We start from the raw sequence: 22,963 nt of genomic DNA, 5'->3' as shown, positions 1-22,963 counted from the left end.
AACTGAAACAGGGACGTAAAGTCTAACTACTGTCTACGCGTTTTTTTTTTTTTGCCCATTGACGGACAATACGGTACCTCACTCCATGAAACTCCTCTTCTCAAAGGGTGCCTTTACCATTTCGTCTCCGAGATCCTGACATAGACCTTGGCAGGCTTAGTCGTCAAACTGTCCACAGCGTCCCAGGTGTTCAGTTTCTCCGGCAAGGAACCAAGCTCCAGGTTCCATAGTAACAGCGCCATGAGAATCCTCAACTCAAGATAGGCCAGGCGCCGCCCGAAGCAGCCGCGGACCCCGTTGCTAAAGGTGAGGAAGGGACCGGCCTGCGAGTCGAACGCCTCATTGTTTTCCTCGGGCTTCAACCATCGTTCTGGGATGAACGCCTCCGGGTCAGTCTCCCATAAGCCTCGGGTGTCTTTGTGAGACCGGGAGCTCTCGCTTCTGAGTGATTCCTCGATGTTGAAAGGCGCTTGTGTGATGCTCGGACCCCGCAGCGGCATAAAGACCTCTGTCCCCTTCGGCACCCGATGACCCAAAACCGTAGTGTCGACTTGTGCTTGACGGACGATACCCAGGATCGGGCCGGACAAGCGCAGTGCTTCCTCCATCACGGCCTCCAGATAAGGCACTTGGATCTTGGTGATCTCTGCTACAGTTGGTTGGCGGCGCTGGGCAGCCGCGTCGACATAAGCGGCGCGCATTGCTTCTCGAGCCTTTTGCTGGACGTCGCGGTGGATAGCAAGGTGCTTCAGAGCCCACTGGAAAGATGTCGACGTCGTCTCGTGGCCGGCGCCAATGTATCCATAAAGCTCGTCATACATGTAGGGAGAGTCAAAGACAGGCTGTCGGCCGGCCTTCTTCGCAGCGTTTATCTCACGCTTGATCATGTAGTCCAAGGCAGATTTGACCTCCTCTCCGGCTTCATTGCGCTTGATGGCAAGGCCAATCTGCTTCTCGAGCATTCTCATCTTGATGCCGTATGCCTCTTGCATGTGAGCTTTGCGGTTGTTGAACTTGTGGAACAAAGCCGGCGAAGGGGTTGTAACCGACTGCCCGATAGCTTCCTGTTGGACTTGGTGCGAAAGGAGGTCCTCATTTGGCAGATTTTCGGGGAACTCGAGAGCTGCATCCTTGCTATCCGGGTGTTGCGTCTCGAAGTCGGTCTTTCGGACGACCTCCTGGTACAGCTCGGTCATGCTCTGCGAGTCCCCTTCACCCAGTGCGACAACCTTGATGATGTCGAAAGCAACCACATTGATGTCTTGGTCGCCTTGGAAGGGGCGCCCATTAGCCTTAGATGCCTTCAATCTCCAAAGATCAATGAATTTCAGGGCGTTGCTGTGAATCTCAGGGGCGGAAACCTAAGTTGAAGTCAGCCAACAGCTCGGGATTCGTAGGTCTCGGAAGACATACAGTGTTGAGAAAGTTTGGTGTCATGAGGTCCTTTACCAACTCTCTGTTGGCCTTGAACTGGGGATCCGAAGTCCGCATGCCGATGTGGTGGTTCGGAATCACACCACCCAGGGCAGCCAGGTTTCTACCACCACGGTCGAACTCCTTGCCTCTGCGAAGAAGGATATCCTGAGCCTCACGAAAGTCCGAGAGGATCAACATCGGCTTCGACAGCGGAGCCAAGAACGCTTGTACGAGAGGGCTGTTGTGCTTCGCATTCTGCTGGCCGAACCAAGTACGAGGCCGGCCGCCTCGCTTCTTTAGCTCCCTGATTTCTGCTGCATCCCCAAGAATTGACTTCACTGCTTCCTTGTTGTAAGGAATGCCTGGCAGAGGCTTTGGGAGCGCCCACTGATAGGCAAGGTATACCAGTGAGACGACGCCGATGATAACAGCGCTGGCTGCGAACGGTAGTTGTGCCAAGGGCGACACCGCGCTCGTCGTCGGTGAAGACATGATGGCGGGGACCTCGTTGTCTTCTACGAGGAAGGGACGCAGTTCTTCTCGCCTGGTCGCAGGACCCCGAAAATGTTGTCGACGAGAGTTGCTGAGTTCATCATCCTATGCCAGGAAGAAGACCTGCCCAGGGTGGCGGACCCGCGCGCGCCCGAAGGTGCGAGAGCTGATAAAGTTCCCTGCCCCTGTCTCTACTGGGTCGTGGATCCATCGTGGAGCCTCAGAATTGCACATGCCCCGTTGAGGCAAGGTACGCGACCAGATTCAGCCGCAAGATCTCGGAATGTTGGCGCAGTAGCCGCACAAAAGGCCGCCTGGCTCGAGGACTTCCAAGTTCTGGCCTGGCCAGAGCAGTTGCACCAAGTCATTGGCAGGATTCTCATCGCAGAATTTTGTTTGCATCAACGAGCGAGCTGAGGCACGGCGATTAAACTCTCCGTACTCCGTGAGTGCGCGCGCTGTTAGCGTAGTGGGCTGATTAATCATGGATGATCTCAATAATACCCACTATTTCAATATGACAAACAAATATTTATCCGTTCCAATTGGCCAGCTTTACTGCGTACATAGTAGATTCTTTCCACTTGCTAACGGAAGACAACAGCCGAGCTGAGATCTTGTAGGGCTTGGCCAAATACCAAAAGATAGATCAAGTATAGCAGAATGTGACGGCAGCAGTCAACGAACAATATTTGCAAAACGACAGGATCCTGACTCCAGTTCCTTGGCAGCTTGTATGGTTTTGCAATGTCTCGTTGTGTCTCGTTCGGACACCAGATGGTCGCGCTCGGTTCTTATGAGTCAATCAGTCCGGCCTATCCCTATGTCACTGTAATGGATATAGTCATGCTAAGAATGTTGGTGCAGCTCGAATGCCATAGACGACTACAATCGAGGCACATGGCTGCATAGAGAGACTGGGGTGTTGTTCCCACAGGGGCCGCGGGTGCCTAATCTTGTTTGGACTAACGTTGGTGCATGAATATCACCCGGCACCGCGGGATGGGCCAACAACAGTCAAAGTCCCTCCATCCGCATTCAAATTTTCTCGGGGCATAGATCGATAGAATCCACGGCAACATGGGCTACTCCGAGATTGCTTGCCAGATTTGCGGCATGAGCTTCAACATCGGTCGCATTCGAACGTTGACGGAGCCAAGATCTTCGGGATGGGACTATTCGGGATATTCCACTGGTGGATTCATCCATCGACATTCAAAGTCATCGAGGTTCTGTCCGCCGTCATCTGGGTGCATGGTCGTTGTCCGTGGCCCCGTTAAAGCGCCAGAATGTGCCATTGCCGACGATGAGGAGGACGATGATTATGTGCACCGGCCGTCGGCAGAGCTTGACCCATATGAGTACGACTCGCACCATGAGAGCGAGCCAGAGAACGACACCACGGATGGGGATGACGATACCAGGTCATGCTCATCTGGGGCCTCGGAGACGTACCGAGCTTTTGTCCAAAGCTTGGCTTCCCCCGCGGCACATCCCGAAGTCATGATTCCGGAGCACGACGCGCCAGAGGATGAAGCGATGACTTACGAGCACATTGCCGGCGGACCTGCCTGCGAGTGGAATAGGCATAGCTATGTCGAGGGCGCTTTCAACGGACATGCGATTTCCGTGGAGGAAATGCGTGGGTGTACCACTCTTCAATGCTTTGTTCCGAAAGATGATGACTGGGAATCCGGATCCGATGATCAGGAATTCGAAACGTCCGGCAAATTCTTCCTCAGCGGTCTAAGTGATCACTCTCCGAGCCGTGATATGGCTTGGCCATCAGTCTACCCTTCTCGGCATGATTGCGACCAGCCATGTGCCGACAACAGTTTTTACGACACCAAGGCGGCAGAAGAACATGCCATGCCATTTCATCCGACATGCCTCGAGGTGTTCAAACGCGCATCCATCCTGCGGTCCGGGGCAGTCGACTATGAAGGGCTGATTAACTGGTGGCTTATCGAGACTGGCGACCAGTTCTATAAGTTCCCGCGAGATCCAGCGGTAAATAATGAGCAATGGTTTCAGCATGTCGCCGGCAACGAATTCGTGGCTGCCAATCCCTGCTTCGGGACAAAACTAGAATCGATTCTGGCTGCATCGGACCGGACGGGCGACCCCGGCTTCGCATATGATACACCCGTATTTGGGGCGCTGCACAGCACTTCTGACGATGTCTTTGCCCGGTTACCGCGAGAGCGATGTCTCATGATATTGGACCATCTGGAATCGCGAGACATTGCAAATCTCCGGCTCGCCTCTCGATCCTTCTATCACCTGCCGCAATCACTATTTCGCTCGTTGACTTTGCGAGAGATGCCTTGGCTCTGGGAAGCATGGTGCACTCTGGGTTACTCTAAATGGGCGTACCACATGGCCTCCGAACTGTGCCGCCGAACAGAGCAACACGATGAGGTGATAAATATCATCCACCAAGCGGAGAACATTCTCAGAGAAGAGGCGTACACTGTTCAGGATGAGGGCTTGCATCAGGCTGCGATTCATGCATTGCAACAAGCCGCAGCCGACGAGGAAGACGAGCGAGATTATCCTTCTAGACCGGCGCCTTTGCAGGCCGCGAAGAAGACGGACTGGTATCGTTTGCGATGTGAGCTTGCACGGAACAGGACCCGCTTGCTTGGGCTGAGAAATAGACGCCGGATCTGGACGGACTGTGAGGAGATCCTCGATCGAATTGCACGGTATCGTGGCGAAGGAACCATGACCTTAGGTCAGATGGTAGACGCCCGAAGTGGCTGAAGCGGCTGACCGACAACGTATAGAAGAAAACCGCCGGTGGGATAATTACTGTCAGGTTGGCCGACCGGGGAATTACAATTATGACGATTGGGCTTGACAAGAATTTGCGCAGCCTTCACAGGTGCAGGAACCCCGGAATGAGCGAAGCCACAAATCGTTCCGCGTTGAAGAGCCGTTTTACATACGGGGCCCGCTTACGAAGCACATACTGTTGGTCAGTCAAGAAGGATAGCGTAATACACCTGAAATAGGAGGAAAAAAAAAACAAAAAAAAAGGGACAAAAGACAAAAGGCAGAAACTGTACGGTACAGATGAGCCAGTCCGGAGACTTTGCGTCGCGACGCATCGCGAATGAACCACAACCGCTAACGGTACGATACGTAAGGATTTTTCCTTGAACAAGTCGTAGATAAGGCAGTCACGGTAACAACACCGGCTTCCAAATGAATATATTAAAGGCTAGGTGGGTATACTAAAATCCAACAAAGAAAAATGGTGATCACTGAATCAAAGAATAATAGTAATGAAAAACAAGATCAAGAAATTCATAACTACTGCGAATGGTCTAGAAGTTTGTCATCTAATCACATCTCGCACAGTCAATGAGCATCACTGGTATAGAGACTCTGTGAATTGGGCTGGTGGATATCTCAAGATGAATTTGGGCGCGGTTTGACTGTGATCAAAGAGGCCGGCAACTCTAGGGGTCCTATAAAACCGTGCCAGGAGAAGAAGCCCAGACACTGACTTAAGGATAGCATCTTATTAAATGTACCAGTGGCAGTTTCGGTTCTTTATATGCATGTTTATTAGTTGGATTATCAAAACCTCCTTGATCACTGAGTCCAAAATGTAACTATATCGTTAAAGTCTTTCATTGTCAAGCTTTCTACGTCTCGGCTCTCTTTAATAATCTCATTTCTCAATCGAGTAGCCACCCTGAGAGCAATAGAAGCTTTTTGCGACTTGCCCATCGCCTCAAACAGTTTACGCTTGAAAAAGGTAGTTCGAGCAATCCCGTTTTTGTGCGCACTTGGATCAACGGACCAAATGTCCAGCGCGCCATTCATCATAGAGCTGAGCGAGGTTAGGAAAAACATTCGGCTGCTTGGTTGGAATTGGAAGCACTTACATCGCTTCTTCGCTTCGACCGAGGCTGTCAAGGGGATTGTAAGGTCAGATATAATCAGAAGTCCAAAAGGTATGGTTCAATTCAGAAAGAGACTGAATCTTGCCCCTCTACAAGGAAAGGGGACAAGATAGGGATTGTATAGCGGAAACGGTTCGGTATCTCACCGGTCCTTCTGTAAACCTAATGCACTGCCGTGACAGAGGTGGATGAGATGCTCCGCGATTTTATAGGCGACTCTCGCAGTATACACGTCTCTTTCACCCACGGATCGGCGCATGTGGTGCCATGCTCTGTCGTGGAACTCCAAACTCTCGTCCCATCGGTTCTGCACAGCACGTAAGCTGCCAAGTGCAGAGAGAATGAGCCCAGTCTTCACAGATTCGTTATCATCCTTGCCCAGTGCCTTCTCCATCCCCGATAAACTATCCACTAGAAGCGTATCACACTCTTCGAGCTTGCCCTGCGCAAGGGGAGCCAAGCTAAGTGTGGCCTCACCTGCTCGGGGAATGTAGTTGCTGAGAGCCTTGCGAATCCGTAGTGCCTCCTTCAGGTCGGCTTCTCTTTCATCGTATCGTTGATCCTGAATACGCGAGATACCCCGTTCGTATAGCCTCTCATCGCTAGTTCCCAACTCTTTGCAGATTTTAAAGACTAGATCGAGAGAACGTTCTTTATGAATTCCGCTTGCATCAAAATCACTCGTGTCCATGGCGATAGCCCCTAAGCAGAAGTATATATCTGCGAGCACGGAATCGCGGTCTGCATGGGTCGAAGACTCGCAGACACTACGAGCAGTTTCGAAGAAGACACCAAAGTCTTTGGTTCGCCCACGTTCCTTTTGATACCTGGCAATGTTAGATCATGAAGCAAGCTAGGCGTCGTATACGCACCATGCAGCCTCGTTCAGCAACTTTGCAAACTGCAAACTGACGGCTTCGGAGGGATCTTGAATGGTAGATCACAGCTGGTGTATTCTCAGAACATGGGGGTATATTGCTGCATAAACAGGCCACCTTCCAACGTGTTGTCTTCCGCCAGTTGATTTGGGCTTGGGCAGCTCAGGCTACTTTGACGACCTGGGCATGGCGGACCGCCAATCTAAGAACCGTTTACTTGAAGATTCCATGGGTACCAAGACAGCATCCTGTACCATGTGATGTGCAGATACCCTCTGCTTTTGCTTGCCTCTTTGGATCAGAGATAACTGTAGAAGATCAGCTCGGGCCTCAGTGTAGTTGGTCTTCTTGAATTGTGTCCCACCGAGAACAATTCTACCGCGGCTGTAATCAATAAATCATCTCCAATGACATCTAGATCAAGAAAAGAAATCAGCTCCAACAGCTGTCGAGCATGAGTCTTCAACTTCGCAAATGCCCACACAGTGGAGAGAGAATGGGGGTACGTGACCAAACTAGTGTCGAACTTCGTCTGGTAAAGACTGGAATGTTCTTCAAGGTCCGTACGCAGCTCAAAAAACTCTGTCAGGGTGGAATCCTGTCTACGGATAATACCTGCCATTTGGGAAATCGCCAGAGAAACGCCGCCAAGCGCATCCGTTATTTTCCGCGCTATTTCGTCACCCTGCTCGCTGACAACGGCAGGCAGTTGATTGTCTCTTCCCCCGATAAACTTCGTCACCGACAAGATGTCATATCACATTATTGAGCCTGACCCAATTCACATGGCGCCCCCGAAGACAACGTATGTGCCCCTACCCACAGAGGCGGAGTATCTACCTAAACCTCAGACTAGCTTCCCCGCAGTCCGTGCCTGCATTTTCGACATGGATGGGCTTCTCATCAACTCGGAAGACATAATTGCACAAACTACGAACGAACTTCTTGAAAAGTATGGACGACCTGTCTTGACTAGATCCATTCGAGCCCAGCTTATGGGGGTGCCGGGCTCGACGAACAGCGACTTTTTTCACAGCTGGGCTAAATTACCCATCTCCCGTGAGCAATTCGCTCGTGAATCTGGTGAGCTGATGCGACGGCATTTCCCAGACTGCGAACCGCTGCCCGGCGCTGAGACGATTTTGTCGAATCTCAGCCATGCGTGCAGTGTTTCTTCCGGGGACAGAATCGAGCTACAACTAGCATCCGGCAGTAAAAGCCAGTCTTTTGCATTGAAGACCTCGAGGCCGATAACGAAACGGCTGTTGGACTTTTTCCAGCCCAATAGGCGGGTATTGGGCGACGACCCACGACTAGGGCAGGACCGGGTCAAGCCAGCGCCGGATATCTATACAATCGCGTTGCAGTCGTTGAACTCGGCTGCAGGGCTTGGCGAACGGGCCATCTTGCCCGGTGAATGTTTAGTTATCGAAGATAGCATAGCTGGGGTGGAGGCTGCAAGGCGGGCTGGGATGAGGGTCGTTTGGGTACCGCATCCCGATGTGGCGCTTGAGCACCAAGAGAGACAGAAGGTTGTGCTGGCTGGAAGGACAAGCATGTTCAAGGTCGGAGACGACTGGCAGCTAGGAGAGATTGATGATGGTTGGGCTGAGAGTATCGCGAGTTTGGAACACTTTAACTACGATAAATACGGCTTTCTTGTAATATCCTAGGCTCTTTTGTAGAACGCAGTCCCAGGTCATACTGAGTAATGAGGCGGACTTGGGGGCGTGCGATGGACGCGATTGAACATATCTACAGTGAAGGTCAGACCACATGCAGTGCTATGCGGTTATGAAGGTGTGGAGTGAGAGACCTCGTGGAACTTATCTTTGGCCTATCTCTTATTGTGTTGAGCTGCAAGAGGGGTCTCTTGTTTCAATCATTAGGCTCCAGGTGCTAAATCACTGTGGCATCCCAGCACCAGGGTATTTCACCCAGCCATGAGGCAATATGTCGGAGTGGGAAACTGTTGCCTCGATACTATTTCTGAGGTAAAACGTTTCTGACATGTCTGTTTCTTCGTTGGCTGATATCAAATGGCGTTCCGCACGTCGTTACTAAGGATGGTAAATTGAGCGCATCCAATATTACGAGACGGAGGGGAGGAAATAGCCCGAATACAGTCGACGTTCTTGAACAACTTTTCACTAGTGATGACAAGACCAAGGCGTCCTTCGGCTTGAACCTGATTGCGGTCCTTCTCAACATCTCATCCCCAGCAGGCGAAGTAATACGTCGGTAGCTGAGGCTTGGTGTGTCCCTTGCAAACCGCATGTATTGCCATAGATGCGATGAGCCTGCGTCGAGCTACATCATCAAGAATATGGCGACCCCCTCTAGAACGATCATTAGTTACAATACCCTGCCGGATATGAAGTTCGAGGAATTCACTCAGGTCGCCAAATCCCTAGACACTGAGGCCAGGTGGTATCACTTTGAGGTGCATCTCGCCACCTTGATGAGAAAAGTTCAATGAGCCCTGATTAGAACAGGGCCGCATACCGGATGTCATGTTGGATTGCATCCGACATGTGCGAAAGTCGGCGCCAGGTGCTAGGGTCAGCGTGGAGATCGAGAAGTTCTCAAGGCAAGGACTTCAAGAGCCTGTCCCTGGAGCTGATGTAGTATTCTACTCCAAAACCTGGGCTGTGATAAGTAGGGATGCCCTGATCCCTAGAACCAGCAGGAGTGTTCCTACGAAGTGGTTGTCGATGAACAGGGAAACGGATACCAGGGCCCCTAAACTTGCCTCCGAGCAAAGCTCGCCTTCAACGCATAGGTTCCTGCCCTGCGTATTCTGTACTGGCGCCTGCATGAACTACTTCTCATATGAAAGTCTTGTCCTCAGCTGTACCTGGGGAGCACAAGGTGCCTCAGCTTTCGAGCCTGCAACTGGAGCCTATGTTCATAGAAACGCATGGGTGTTGAAGAGCTGAACGGTCATTGAGTGAGGATCGAGGACTTCCATACCATTGTTCATGGCAAAACCTGACTCTGGTAGTACTATTGGCACTGGTGACACTTTTATTGCTGGGATACTCTACTCGTATCTTGCCCATTAGCACAACTGGCCATTGCCGCAGAAACTTGAGTTTGTCAGCGAGCTTGCTGGGCGTAACGTGATCCAAGGGGTTTTCGACCTTGGGCGGTTAATGCGCGGCGACTGGAAGAACTAGTAGTTGCAGTTGTCATATCTGTGCGTATACCCTAGATGCTATCAAACTAGGTGGTGACGGATTAGCTGTGCATAAGCCTTAACTGTGAAACCACAATGGAGCCATCTTTTGGCGGCCACAAAGGCTGCCACAAAACTGGCCCAATGTATAAACATGGTTTATATTACTAGACTTATTTCTTTTGCGGAAAAGAGTACTCAACCAGTGGTGCGCCAGTGTCATGGGTTATACAGACCTAGATACTTTAAAACACCCGTGGCAAACGTTCCGCAGTCAATGTTCAATTGTTAGACGGAGCCTATGACTGGTTCATTTAACTCTAAGTGCTATGGGTGGTAAAAGTACAATACTTCGACATATATAAGACGAGAAACCTCACGCAAAAGTCCTAAGCCACATGAAAATGCTCGAATTATGCGCGAGTCCCGCAACCCTCAGGATTACCTCAGCCAGACCAGGCTTTTCAGGGTTAGGTCAAGCTCGGGAAGCTTCAGCCACAGCTCATGTTTCAAGGAGTATCAAGAACGAGTAGGCATAGAGCTCATGTCTTAATATCAAATGTCTCCCCAACAAGGTGCTATGTAAGACCTCTAGCTTCCTTGGCAAATACTTTGCACTATATTATGGTTATATAAGTTACACAGCATATCCCTTCACTCCTTTGGTCGAGGCTCCACAGTCGTATTTTCCCTAGCCGCAACTTCTCTCAAGACAGGTGCATGGCCCTCAAAGGTTTCTGCCTGTGAATACCCGAACTGGCCTTTTAGGAACCAAAAGACCGTGGAAACCGTCAACATAACGCCAAACACGGCTATCGCATAGTTCATATCGCTTGGAGCCGGTGCAGGGGCCCCAGGAAAGAAAAAGAAAACGGTTGTGATGCTGCAATAGACGACGGCAACCCAGTTCGCAGCTGGACCAACTCTGCCTAGTTTGAATGGTCCTGACGACAGCTTGTCCCTCCCAACATATAGTAGCGAGATAATCGGCATTGCGTACGAAATGGTGAGAGCAATCGTGCTAACACTCAAAATGGCCTCGAGAACCGTATCTGCAAAGAGATAAAGCACACCGACAAGGCTGATCACAATCCCTTGCACCACGGTCGCACGTATGGGTACCTTCCAGATGTCGTTAACCTGTGCAAGATAGCCGCTCCAAGGGAGGCCGCCGTCTCGTGCGAAACCCCAGGTGAGTCGCGAGGCAGCCGTTATAATACTGACGCCCTGGCCGATGCCGTTGAATATGAAGAGTGAAAGCAGTACACAACCGCCGTTCAATCCCACAGTGGTCCACATGAGGTCCATGAAAGGCAGGCCTGTTACGGGGTTGAGTACATCGTCCAAGGACTGGATGCAGAACAAGCAAACAATCATGAAAATGAAGCCACTAAACGCTCCGCAAACAACAGACAGCCAGATAATTCGTGGAATGTTGGTGCGAGGGTGCGGGATCTCTTCGATCATATGAATGGCTGAGTCGAAAGCAGTCAGGCCGTATGCGGACTGCAGAAGTCCCATGAACCAAGTGACGCCGTCGGTCCAACCCGTTTGATTGATCCAGGCTCCGAACACGAAAGTTGGAGGCTGGAAATGAAGATCAGGCTTCATGCCGATTGCTATAAGTAGCGCCAGAATGGCGACAAAGAACAGCCCAACAAAAGTGATCCCGATTACGTTGTTGAACATGGGTAAGACCTTGTCATTGCGGCATGACACAACGTTGATCAAGGTCATGAACCAGGTGAGGCCAATATAGAGTAGGAACTGTACCCATCCCTCACCCCCACCTGCCCACTCAGGGTCAAACATGAGCTTCATGCCGAGTATGAAATCAGTCATGAAGGCAATTTGTGACGCAGACAACGTCCACCAGCCGAACGTGTTGATCCATGCACACATATAGCTTGTGTATCGGCCTAGCTTAGTAGGCCATAAGCTGGTTATCCAGAACGCCTGGCCCAAGGTGGTCGGCATGGCGCTGCAGAGTTCGCCGAGGGAGACAGCCACGCAGATATTGCAAAAGAGGACAAGGACGAGTCCCCAGAGGATTGCAACCGGCCCGCCGTTGGTAAGGCCATTAGAGAAACCTTGGGCAAATGTGGACCAGGTGCCCAAGACGCAGAAGCTCAGAGAAAGCATGCTCCAGATGTTGAACTTGCGGGTCAGAACCTGGGCATGGCCCAGGATGGCCAAGTCAAGCTCATCCTGATCATGACCTAGCTGGCCAAGGGCCTTGTCGATGCTTGGGTCTTCTGACTTCATAAGAGGGGGTTCTGACCAGCGTTCAAGCGGCCAATGTTTGCTATTCCTGCAAGTGACCGTAGAACAGGTATCAAAGTCGGCAAGAGTTGAGGAGAAGAACGATGGTCAAGTACGTCGTTGAGAGTGCTTTTACTGTCGTTTTAAGTCCTCATTATACGTCGATCACGGGCTGCCATCTAACAGGGATTGTGTCCACGGCCAGCATCTGATCCCGCTTCGCATTGCTCTTGGTCTGTTGTGCAACGTACCCCACAGTTGCTGTATATTCTAGTTTTCTTAGACCCTGCTACGATAAGATACACAATTGGGTGTATCTGGGTGGGTCGGGTGGACATGCTACTCTGGTCTAGTCGCCGCCACTCATCCGATCGCGAGATAGCATATCGAAGTGGATCACTCGGCCTGGGGAGCCGTGAGGGGAAGAGGGTGGTTTCTGTAGAGATTGCGCACTTCAAAGCTTCAGAGTTTACGTTCCGATAGCGAGGAGCATCGCTAGGGTTTCGTAATGGAAACCCAATACCCATCCACGGTTACAAACGAATCAGAGAGCTTGGCTGTTTTAAGCAGGCGGGCTCCAGTTTTAGTTCGTTGAGCATCAGTACCCCCTAGCCCAAAATACATTGAGGGTGACATGGTTTCTTATGAGACCTGAGTGCACCAATTGCTGAAGTAGTGTGTTGCATGCAGATATCTTATTATGACTTCCAAAATATCTCAAAACGCTCGCATATGGCTGCCAAATCTGGAGGACAGTTTGGCACGAGGGCAACTACTACGTCTGGCAGCGACTGGCAAGGAGGTATAGATGGAGGATATTAATGAACCTTGATCTTTGTTCACTTCCAATGACCAATCAGTTGGAGCAACAACTTGGCATTTCCCCGGATTTCGGATGTAGCTATTTTGCTAGCACGTGGAAACTACGGGACTTTATGCCTGCGATAGGTCTAGTCGGTCGTGGTGGCTGGTAAGCGGCTGACGCCTACGTGGGCCTAGTGTAACTTCGCTGAATCATGGCTTCGCGTAATATTGGACCGCCTAATGCAAGAAGCCCACTACGCGAACTTGTAAGGTGTTTCGAACCGAATGCTCTGGCCTCATGGTTCGATACGATGGCTATAAAGTCTATACTTGGAATCTTCATGTTTTGCATCACAATCGACTCAATCCGATATATTTCACCCAAAAATACGACGACTTTCAGAGAATCTTGGTCTCAACCTCTTACTCATAACATCCCTCTCTTACCATCACGTATGGCATATACCCATAGCAAAAATGATGCTCGACACTTCAACTATTCCCGGCTACACGATATATCGGGAAGAGCAAGGTGGTTCCTCTCAAATCGACCCTGCCACACTGCAACCTCCGCTTCACCCTTTGGGTATGTATGGTCCCGCCTACTTACACTCACAGGGACACCCAGACTCACAAGGTTCACAGATCAGCTATCGGTTGAGGAAATTTCGGTTACTGCCCAAGTCATCCGTAACCATACTGCTTTTCAAGCTGTGAAGTTCAACTGCATTACCCTGCGTGAGCCCCGCAAAGATGAATATGCAGCATTCAAATCCGGCCAAATGTCAACCCTCGACCGCCGAGCTTTCGCCATCGTCATCGATAAGAGCTCTGGCAAAGTAGCTGAAGTCGTCGTGAACCTAACCAGTGGCACTGTCGAGGACCTGAAGGTTCTTGACGAAGTCGCACCCACCTTGACCCTCGAGGATCTGGACGTCTGCGAGCGGATTTGCCGCACTGACGAGCGTGTGATCCGAGTATGCCAAGAGATTGGCATTTCTGATATGTCCAAGGTCTTCTTGGATGCATGGGCCATCGGATTCGATGATCGCTGGGGCATGGAACGGCGCCTGCAGCAAGGACTCGCGTATTATCGTGATTCGGCTTACGATAACCAGTACGCTCATCCTCTCGACTTCAGTGTAGTCCTCGACACTGACAAAGAGGAGGTACTGGCTGTCGACGTTCGGCTAGTCAACGGTGAGCGAACCCAGGTACCGTTCGAGCAGCATAACTATCTGCCTGAGTTTATTGGTGATGGTTATGTGCATGATAGTCTGAAGCCCATCGATATCACCCAGCCCGACGGTCCATCCTTCCGTATGCGAGGCACCCAGCTTCACTGGGCTGGCTTCAAAATGCATATCGGCTTTAACTATCGCGAAGGCATCGTGTTGTCAGATGTGTCCATGTACGACATGTACGAGAAGCGGGATCGGGAACTTTTCAACCGCATCAGCGTTGTCGAGATGGTAGTACCCTACGGCAATCCTCAAGCGCCCCACCAAAGGAAGCACGCTTTTGACGTTGGCGAGTACGGCACTGGTCTCATGACCAATAGCCTCAAGCTGGGCTGCGATTGCAAAGGAGTCATCCAGTATTTGGATGCAGTACTCTCCACTGGCGATGGACTCCCAGCTGTTATCAAGAATGCAATCTGTATTCACGAGGAGGACAACGGTTTGCTGTACAAGCATACTGACTATCGAGATGGTTCCGTCATCTCTGCTCGAGACCGACGGCTTATTATCTCGCAAATCATTACTGCAGCCAACTATGAGTACGCCTTCTACCACATTTTTACGCTGGATGGTACCTATAAGCTCGAGATCAAGCTTACTGGCATGCTGAATACCTATTGTCTGCATTCTTCCGAGATAGCAGCTCCCTACGGCACAGAAGTGGCTCGCGGAATTGACGCCCATAATCATCAGCACATCTTCTCCTTGCGTGTGGATCCTAGTATCGATGGCCCCAGAAATAGTGTCATTGAACAAGACGCCATGCCATCCGAGCATCCTGTCGGCTCGGAGGAGAATATGTATGGAAATGCTTTCTTGTCGAAGCCGACACTATTGCGGACCGCCAAAGAGGGAGTCAGAGATTACTGTCACGAGACTAGTCGGGCATGGGCGATTGTGAATCCGCACAGCACCAATCCATCATCCCGGAAGCCTGTGTCATACAAGATTATTAATAATAACTGCCCACCACTGCTAGCCAAGCCTGGCAGCATGGTCCACAGCCGCGCTGCTTTCGCCCGTCACAGTCTGTGGGTAGTTCCCTACAAGGACTACGAGATCTTCCCCGCCGGCGACTACGTATGCCAGAGCTCCGGACAGCCTGGACACCCGCACAACCCGACTATCGTCGACTGGGCGGAGAGAGACGAGTCCATTGAGGATACAGACATCGTCTGCTACGTTCAATTCGGTCTCACCCATTTCCCACGCACTGAAGATTTCCCTATCATGCCCGCTGAGCCCGTCAGCGTCATGCTTCGAGCCTCGAACTTCTTCGTGAAGAACCCTGCTCTGTGGGTGCCACCGACCGCAATCAACAAGGATAAAACCTCTCAGTACGCCGTCTCCCCTGTTGATGCAACCCCGCCAAGCTCTTGCTGCGCTGCTCCCAGGATTCCAAGCAGATTGTAGGCTGGTAACAGTGGTCATCGAACCGTCTTGAGATTAATGATCATCAATGGCCAATAGTGTCAGAATCGTACAGGATCCGAGATATCTTGTAACTTCATGTTTTGCATTCCATTTCTCTCTAGCAATACAATTTCTCATTATACTGCCCCTAGTAATATTACACCGTGCTTGAAGTGTGTGGATTGTGTTGTAGACCTCTACTATACTGCATGAAATCCATGTCTACATTACCCACACACCAAAACCAGTTTCCACCCAAATATCGCTGCAAACCTGTGAACTTGGTATTATGATATAGGCGTTCACCTGCCAATCAAATGCATCATATTGTACTATAGGGTGGATACTGTTAATTGTTTTAAATATCAACTGAATAATCGTCAAATTCAAGGCATACCTTTCCTTAGTGACTAATGGACGAAAGGAAAGAACTAGAAGTGTATCATTAAGCACAGAAACCATGTAGGGCAAAAAGTACCCAACCACCCGTATGTATCCTTCATTTCCCCCAAAGCAAATAATGCAACTCCAGTAGCCTACCCAAACAGAGTCTTCAATCCTGTCGATGCCATGACATCCAACCAGTGTGTTTTACGAAGTGGGGAAATTTCAGCGTCAAAAACTTCCCAGGTGTCCTTCATCAACTGTTTCGCTGTACGAATGGGCTTGGGCGGTAACAAATGTTCAAGTTGTTCCAGCCGTTCTGTGACAAGACTTCTCGCACGACTTACATCTAGTACCTCCGCCATTGAGTCCTCTTTCTGTGACAAATATGTCGATGAGAGTAGAGGTACCAGTGAACCTGGTGTATGAATGGCTGATAGACCTGTAATATCGCCAGCAGTACAACCCCGGCGAGCTGGAGATACCGGGATATCATCGAACCTAAGGCAGCTTCCCGCTGACAGATAGAGAAGAGGCTGGACGCACCGTAGGTCAGAATTTGACGGTGTCCTCTGCAGGATTGTAATCAGGTGCAATGCGAGCGGCAGGAGCCAAGAGCCGTTCGGAACAAGGCCATCGGGTCCAACCTGCCCAGGAATGCGTCGAGCAATGAGGTCTGGAAATGTTTGGTACAGCTGCAGTAAAGATGCTACACGATAGGCTTCCGTGGTGTCGCACAGATGAGTCCATCTCGTGGCATCGGCCCACTGCTGATCAGCAGATTGAATGTCCGTGAGCTCAACGGCAAGAAGTGCCTCTTCGAGGATCTGTGCCTCATCAATGGCATCCAGAGCCACCTTGTAACTCTCCCGCGTCATGGTCTGCTCTCTTCGCCTTGCACACTCTCTTTGACATAGTGACATGGCGTCACCAAACAGGCCGAGCAGGTCAGGAGAGACGCCAGTCCACGCATGAGGCGCTATGGAGAGTTTCCGCTGTCGCCGCTCCCCGCAGGATGAAGTTCGGATTGCTTTGTCTTCCTGTTCTCCAATCACGTCGCGTAACATCTTTTCGTATTTCATGCATCCGCCGAAGAACTCTAGAAGCTGTCGATCCTCGTGCGACAGATAATCACTTCTCAGCTTGTAGTGACGCATCAGCTTTCTAGCCTGGCGGTAAAAATGGGCTCCTGTCTTCTGGGGGTCATCCCAGCACATGGAAGAGCCCATGCAAATCAGTCCCAACATCAGCCCCTTCGGAAATTGTGTAATGCCTGCGTCGGATGTGTAAAGCTCTGTCAGCTCTTCGCTGATTGCTTCGACAGCGAGTGCAGGAGCACTGCTCGCGATCTCTTTCACGTCTGGCATATATTCTACCAGAGCTGCAGCGGACATGTTTTGAAGAGAGTAAAACACAATTCGGGAGGAGCCCCAGAGAGACGCTGCCATGGATCTGACAGGGTTGTTTTCTGAATCGAACGCGGACCAATGACGACACACCGAATCGAACCAGTGTTGTACCAAGAATGTCGGAAGATGAACCAAGCCAGCTGTCGGCGTATCCAAAACACTCAATTGATCCGGACAGCTGAATGGGATGCTTGGAACTGCAGGGGTACCCGTGGGAGGAGAGGTCATAATAGAAGAATACCCGTCGTCACTGACCCACCCGGTGTCTGCCACCACAGAGGCAGTAGACATATCGAAGTCATATGGGTACTCCATCGATACCGGCGTAAGCGCATCGACAAGCGGTGGTGGTGCTGTATTCGAGGGTGGTGAATAGTAGCCAATTGGAGATGTAATAGCGGCTGCAAGAGGTTGCATTCCATCGTCGTGGCTAACTAGGAAGGGTGGAGTTTGTGGTCCAGCTCCATCTTGACCACAATGCTCCAGTATAGGGGCAGCGTCCGGGGAGGTCCGGTCAAGATTGGTTCTTCCTCCTCTTTGCGCACCGTAATGGATGACTTGCGAGGCAGCACTTGCAAGTTGCTCAAAATCGGCGGGTCCGGAGGCTCTCTGAAATGTCCTTGAAGTCGGCTGCTCGTGCTTCGTAGACCAGGAGAGGGAAACCTGATACCCGGGACATACCCGGCCCTTGCGAACGCAGTTGATACATGCTGGGCGTGTCTCGTCACACCGAACGCGTTTCTGCTTGCACTGGCGGCAACCGGTTCGTGCTTTCTTATCCCGTCTTGTGTATGACTTTGTGATTGTGCTTAGCATGGATTGTGGCTCGCTTTCTCGCTAGGCTGAAAGGCGTCACGGAGACGACGGTGCATTGAGGTGAAGCTCGAAAAACACGGAGGTTCCGAGAACCAGGTGATAGGGAGGTAGATTTAGGGCATTCCCGGTCTAACAAGGTCAACAAGTGGGAGTGGGTCAGTTCGGAGCGCGGGGGTGATAACGGGTCAAGATAACACTAAGTTCCTGTAGTTGGTCATTACTGGTAATCATGGGGCCAATGAAGATTACATTTAGTCAAAGTGCCACCCCAAGGTGGCGTTCGCCAACCATGACGCCAGCTACCCCGGAACATGGAAAGGCTTATCTGTTAAAAGTTGGAGAACTCAACGGCCTGGTGTTGAGAGCTGTTCATCATCGGCGTCTCTTCAATTGCTGTGGACTTTGTGCTCGGTTCAGTGCTCTTCGCTGCGCTGAACATAAGATAGTCCCCCATCCCGAAACCACGAGTTATCAAGACGTAAGGGAAAAAGTGTTCAAGGTGAGGCGTGAAGAGGAACAGCATCCTATGAACTGAGAGCGTCTCCCGCCCTTGTGCTGGCCCCCTTAGAAAGACAATGCTGTACATCAGTACCGTTAATTGCCCAAGAAAGCTGACCATCCATCTCGATACCTCAAGTCGTCGGTGAAATAAAAGATTGAAAACTAACAACTTCACCGGAATTCCAGCGACAGGTAGACTAAAGAGGAAGGAATAACCCTTGTCGATAACCAGGGTGTATTTCGCTGTGGTAGTCAAGGCTGGTAACACAGAGGTATAGGGTTCTGTAATGCAATGGACATTGAACGAGTGCGTCCACTTCGGAACATAGCACGATAGTGAGCGGATAGATACCGAATATAGAGACTCCAACTCGAAACTCGGCAGCTTTCAGTGCGCCATGAATGGTCCTCACCCACAGTCATGATCCCAATCCGCAGTCTATCGCGGGGAACCCAAACCGAGCATCAGATAAGCGCATTATCCAGGGTGGGCGTGGACCTACCGTTTGTGGGATCGTGCAGATAGAAGCAACAGAAATCAATGGAGACTACGCGTACTCCCGTACTGTATGTGACGTAGCATCAGTGGTGAGCTAGCTCAAACTATGTTCCGGGACTTCTTCGCCGAATCTAGCTTAGCGATTGCCTTGGTGGAGCCTCCAGGAATCTGGACCACCGTTAGCATCTACCAGACCATTTTTGGACATGTTCTCCCGCATCGCCATCACTGATTGGACCCGTTCCAGATACCATTACCATAATCCTGATCGTAGGGATGCTAAGAAACCGGCCGATTTGAATCCGAAGCAGAGTATCAGACCAAACCCAGGATGCAAGCTATGGCGAGGCACATGTGTCTGAAGGAAATATTAAGACGGGGAGACATACGGCCTTCACACTTCAGTCTTCGTTCAACAGACAATCAAAATGGCAGATGGATGTGCGGTACAGTTGACAGCTCCCAACGGGGTTACTTTTCCCCAGCCAACTGGCCTCTTCATCGGCGGGCAATGGGTGAAGTCTTCACTTGGGAAAACGATTACATCTATCGACCCCTCGTAAGAAGGACCCTTCTTCATCTCTCGCTCTTCTCCCTCACCACGTTAGGACACTGACTTTTCGGTTACAGTACTGAGAAGCCTATAGTAGCTGTGCAAGCTGGATCTGTGAAAGACATAGACGACGCCGTGAGCGCAGCTCGCAGAGCACTTCAAGATCCCAGTTGGCGTGACCTCCCAGGTACGGAACGGGGTCAACTACTACATCGGCTTGCAGGCTTGGTTGATGAGCACAAAGAAACATTGGCAACGATAGAAACCTGGGATAATGGAAAGCCATACTCAGTTTCCCTCAATGAAGACATGGGCGAAGTTGCAGGTACCCTGAGGTATTATGCTGGATTTGCAGATAAGGTCTTTGGTCAAGTCATCGAAACCACAGCGGATAAGTTTGCTTATACAATACGTGAGCCTATTGGGGTATGCGGGCAGATCATCCCGTAAGTGCTTGCTCCATATAGACAGGCTATTCGAAATACTAGAAGACATGTGTGGTACTAACCTCAGTCATGCAGTTGGAACTACCCCTTGGCCATGGCAGCCTGGAAGTTAGGCCCTGCCCTTGCTTGCGGCAATACGGTGGTCTTGAAGCCAGCCGAGCAAACACCACTTTCGATCCTCTATTTTGCCAATCTCGTCACACAAGCCGGATTCCCCCCTGGCGTTGTAAACATAGTCAATGGCTTCGGCGCCGAGGCTGGCAAGGCGCTGGCGTCGCATGAGGACGTCGATAAGATCGCCTTTACAGGCTCAACAGCAACCGCCAAGGACATAATGAGAATGGCAGCAAGCAACCTGAAAAACATCACACTCGAGACCGGTGGTAAGAGCCCTCTCGTCGTATTCGATGATGCGGAGTTGGAGAACGCCGTGGAATGGGCACATGCTGGTATCATGTCAAACCAAGGTCAAATTTGCACGGCCACGTCTCGCATTCTTGTACAAGCCGGGATCTTTGATCAATTCATGGAGGCATTCAAGAAGCAAGTCAGAAATGTTTCCACTGTTGGCGATCCCTTCGACTCAAACACATTTCAAGGCCCCCAGGTCAGCAAGGCGCAGCTTGATCGTATCAAAGATTTCATCAGTGTTGGGAAAGCCGAAGGTGCCAATCTCGAGATGGGAGGCCAGCCTCAAGCCACTGCAGGCGGGAAAGGCTACTTTATTCAGCCTACCGTCTTCACTGGGGTCAATCCTCAAATGCGGATATTCCAAGAGGAAGTGTTTGGCCCGTTTGTGACGATCAGCAAGTTCGAGTCAGAAGAGGAAGCGGTAGCGCTGTGCAATGGTACCCAGTACGGTCTTGGAAGTGCGGTCTTTACGACTAATCTGACCAAAGCCCATCGGGTTGCCCGTCGCATCGAAGCAGGAATGGTATGGATCAATTCGAGCAACGATAGTGACTGGCGTATTCCTTTTGGGGGTGTCAAGCAAAGTGGCATCGGCAGGGAACTCGGCGAGGCCGGGCTCGAGGCATACTCAACAGTCAAAGCTATACATGTCAACATGCGGTCAAAATTATAGACAACAGTACTGGATTGTACGTTTCGCCGCCGAACATTCCAGATGCAGCATCTATCTATAGCAGCATTGAGTTAGTAGAAATGTCGAACTCATACTTCAAAATAAGACGTTAAAAGAAGTGAAGATGAATGACCATTTAGTAACAGCTTACCAAACTTTATGCAGACAGTGGTTGAGTGCCATTGTCTTGTTCAGATGCTAGTGTTACATCCGCGACGGTCGTGTAATGACTTCATAATGAGGTTCTGCTGGAAGGGGGAAATATTGGCGGTTGGGTTGTTCAACACTTTAAGATGCAATAGTGTAGTATACAGACGGTTGGTTTATCATAGTTATTCTGCCTGTAGACCCTCGTTGAGGCTGTTTCAGCTCTTTTCCACCACCATGCGGCTAAGCCTTTGGATATAGAATCGATATCGGCGTGCTAATTCAGACGTATTCCGCGATTCTTCATATAGCTTTCTTAGAGACAATCTCATTAGTGCTTGTTGTATTAGGGATATTCCTAGCAATACCCCCTCTCTGCGCTGTCCAGGTAGGACAAGTAATCCCTGCTGCGTAGCTCAGTCAGCAGCGTGATCATGCGTAGCGACACATGAGGGCCAGACCGTGTGATACTTCTAGCGTGCTTGGACCCATGCGGGGCTATATTACAAATGCGATACCATTCCTGCCACCCCGATGGCATAACTAAGCTAATCTCGCGTGCCGAGATCAGATCAGCCCTGGTAGTATTATAAATCGAGTGCTTATGTCACGTGCTAGTTCTACTATTTATTGATATCCATTTAAGAATACGACTAGTCCACTTGGTGTCAGGTGCTCTAGCAATAGAATATACTGACGATCATGTCTATCCTAGCTTGTTGTGTTCAGGGATTTGAATGGGATGGCACGCCAACGGGCCGAGTCGGAAAGCTTGCCAACAACCCAGCATATATCAGTGGCGACAATAAGGATGCCGCAGTCCTCATCGTGTCCGACATACTAGGATGGACGCTCCCTAATACCCGACTGCTAGCGGACCACTATGCCAGGGAGGCCAACGTGACGGTCTATGTGCCGGACTTCTTCGCCGGCGAGGTCCTCCCCATGGAGCCCATCAACAAGGGTCGCTTCCACGAGGTGGACCTCGGAGGCTTCCTCACGCGCAACTCGCGGGAGAACCGAGAGCCCGAGATAATCGAGTGCGCGAGGGCCTTGAGGGCGCAGTACAAGAAGGTCGCCGCCGCAGGGTTCTGCTACGGGGGGTGGGCCTGCCTGCGACTTGGGGCCAAGGAACACCAGCCCGCGCTTGTAGACTGCATTGTAATCGGCCAACCATCGCATGTCGTGGAGAAGGACATTGACGAGGTTGCGGTGCCTGTACAGATCCTCGCTCCAGAGACTGATATGTTGTACACGGATGACCTGAAACTGCACACGTTTGTGACGCTCCAGAAGACTGGCGTTCCGTTCGACTACCATCACTTCCCCGGAGTTGAGCACGGCTGTCTCGTACGTGGCGACGAGACCAAGGAGGGTGAAAGGGAGGCTATGGTCCGTGGGAAGACCGCGGCCATTGGATGGATCAAGCAATACCTCTTTGCAGACTAGTGTTGTGAGAGCATCAGGGCACGATTCTGGAGCTATTAGTTTAAGATATAACTTTCCTTCATCGAGACAACGAG

The 22,963-nt window shown here is 50.9% G+C and overlaps 9 protein-coding genes across 9 annotated transcripts; 5 read left to right on the top strand and 4 right to left on the bottom strand.

Annotated features, from left to right (window-relative positions):
* Positions 1-113: 113 nt before the first annotated feature.
* On the bottom strand, positions 114-1,908 carry JN550_002499 (uncharacterized protein; the record flags this gene model as incomplete). Its single annotated transcript, XM_049313802.1, has 2 exons — positions 114-1,361; positions 1,414-1,908. The coding sequence occupies 2 exons, from the start codon at positions 1,906-1,908 to the stop codon at positions 114-116; spliced, it is 1,743 nt and encodes a 580-aa protein (XP_049175790.1).
* A 1,080-nt stretch (positions 1,909-2,988) lies between these two features.
* JN550_002498 (uncharacterized protein) lies at positions 2,989-4,674 on the top strand (the record flags this gene model as incomplete). The annotated part of the gene is made up of 1 exon (XM_049313800.1): positions 2,989-4,674. The coding sequence occupies one exon, from the start codon at positions 2,989-2,991 to the stop codon at positions 4,672-4,674; it is 1,686 nt and encodes a 561-aa protein (XP_049175789.1).
* Positions 4,675-5,967: 1,293 nt separating this feature from the next.
* On the bottom strand, positions 5,968-6,516 carry JN550_002497 (uncharacterized protein; the record flags this gene model as incomplete). Its single annotated transcript, XM_049313799.1, has 1 exon — positions 5,968-6,516. One exon carries the CDS (start codon positions 6,514-6,516, stop codon positions 5,968-5,970), a length of 549 nt encoding a protein of 182 aa, XP_049175788.1.
* Positions 6,517-7,452: 936 nt separating this feature from the next.
* On the top strand, positions 7,453-8,376 carry JN550_002496 (uncharacterized protein; the record flags this gene model as incomplete). Its single annotated transcript, XM_049313798.1, has 1 exon — positions 7,453-8,376. The coding sequence occupies one exon, from the start codon at positions 7,453-7,455 to the stop codon at positions 8,374-8,376; it is 924 nt and encodes a 307-aa protein (XP_049175787.1).
* Positions 8,377-10,535: 2,159 nt separating this feature from the next.
* JN550_002495 (uncharacterized protein) lies at positions 10,536-12,146 on the bottom strand (the record flags this gene model as incomplete). The annotated part of the gene is made up of 1 exon (XM_049313797.1): positions 10,536-12,146. The coding sequence occupies one exon, from the start codon at positions 12,144-12,146 to the stop codon at positions 10,536-10,538; it is 1,611 nt and encodes a 536-aa protein (XP_049175786.1).
* A 1,278-nt stretch (positions 12,147-13,424) lies between these two features.
* Positions 13,425-15,601, top strand: JN550_002494 (uncharacterized protein; the record flags this gene model as incomplete). The annotated part of the gene is made up of 2 exons (XM_049313796.1): positions 13,425-13,533; positions 13,593-15,601. The coding sequence occupies 2 exons, from the start codon at positions 13,425-13,427 to the stop codon at positions 15,599-15,601; spliced, it is 2,118 nt and encodes a 705-aa protein (XP_049175785.1).
* A 536-nt stretch (positions 15,602-16,137) lies between these two features.
* JN550_002493 (uncharacterized protein) lies at positions 16,138-18,210 on the bottom strand (the record flags this gene model as incomplete). Its single annotated transcript, XM_049313795.1, has 1 exon — positions 16,138-18,210. The coding sequence occupies one exon, from the start codon at positions 18,208-18,210 to the stop codon at positions 16,138-16,140; it is 2,073 nt and encodes a 690-aa protein (XP_049175784.1).
* Positions 18,211-19,638: 1,428 nt separating this feature from the next.
* Positions 19,639-21,293, top strand: JN550_002492 (uncharacterized protein; the record flags this gene model as incomplete). The annotated part of the gene is made up of 4 exons (XM_049313794.1): positions 19,639-19,769; positions 19,841-19,950; positions 20,026-20,209; positions 20,285-21,293. The coding sequence occupies 4 exons, from the start codon at positions 19,639-19,641 to the stop codon at positions 21,291-21,293; spliced, it is 1,434 nt and encodes a 477-aa protein (XP_049175783.1).
* An 849-nt stretch (positions 21,294-22,142) lies between these two features.
* On the top strand, positions 22,143-22,889 carry JN550_002491 (uncharacterized protein; the record flags this gene model as incomplete). Its single annotated transcript, XM_049313793.1, has 1 exon — positions 22,143-22,889. The coding sequence occupies one exon, from the start codon at positions 22,143-22,145 to the stop codon at positions 22,887-22,889; it is 747 nt and encodes a 248-aa protein (XP_049175782.1).
* Between the last annotated feature and the right edge of the window lie 74 nt (positions 22,890-22,963).

This window comes from Neoarthrinium moseri, assembly GCF_022829205.1.
Source record: "Neoarthrinium moseri strain CBS 164.80 chromosome Unknown scaffold5_Wmoseri_CBS_16480, whole genome shotgun sequence".
NCBI lineage: Eukaryota > Fungi > Ascomycota > Sordariomycetes > Amphisphaeriales > Apiosporaceae > Neoarthrinium > Neoarthrinium moseri.
Note: the sequence above shows the minus strand (reverse complement) of the source record. Positions and strands in the feature narration are given on the sequence as shown.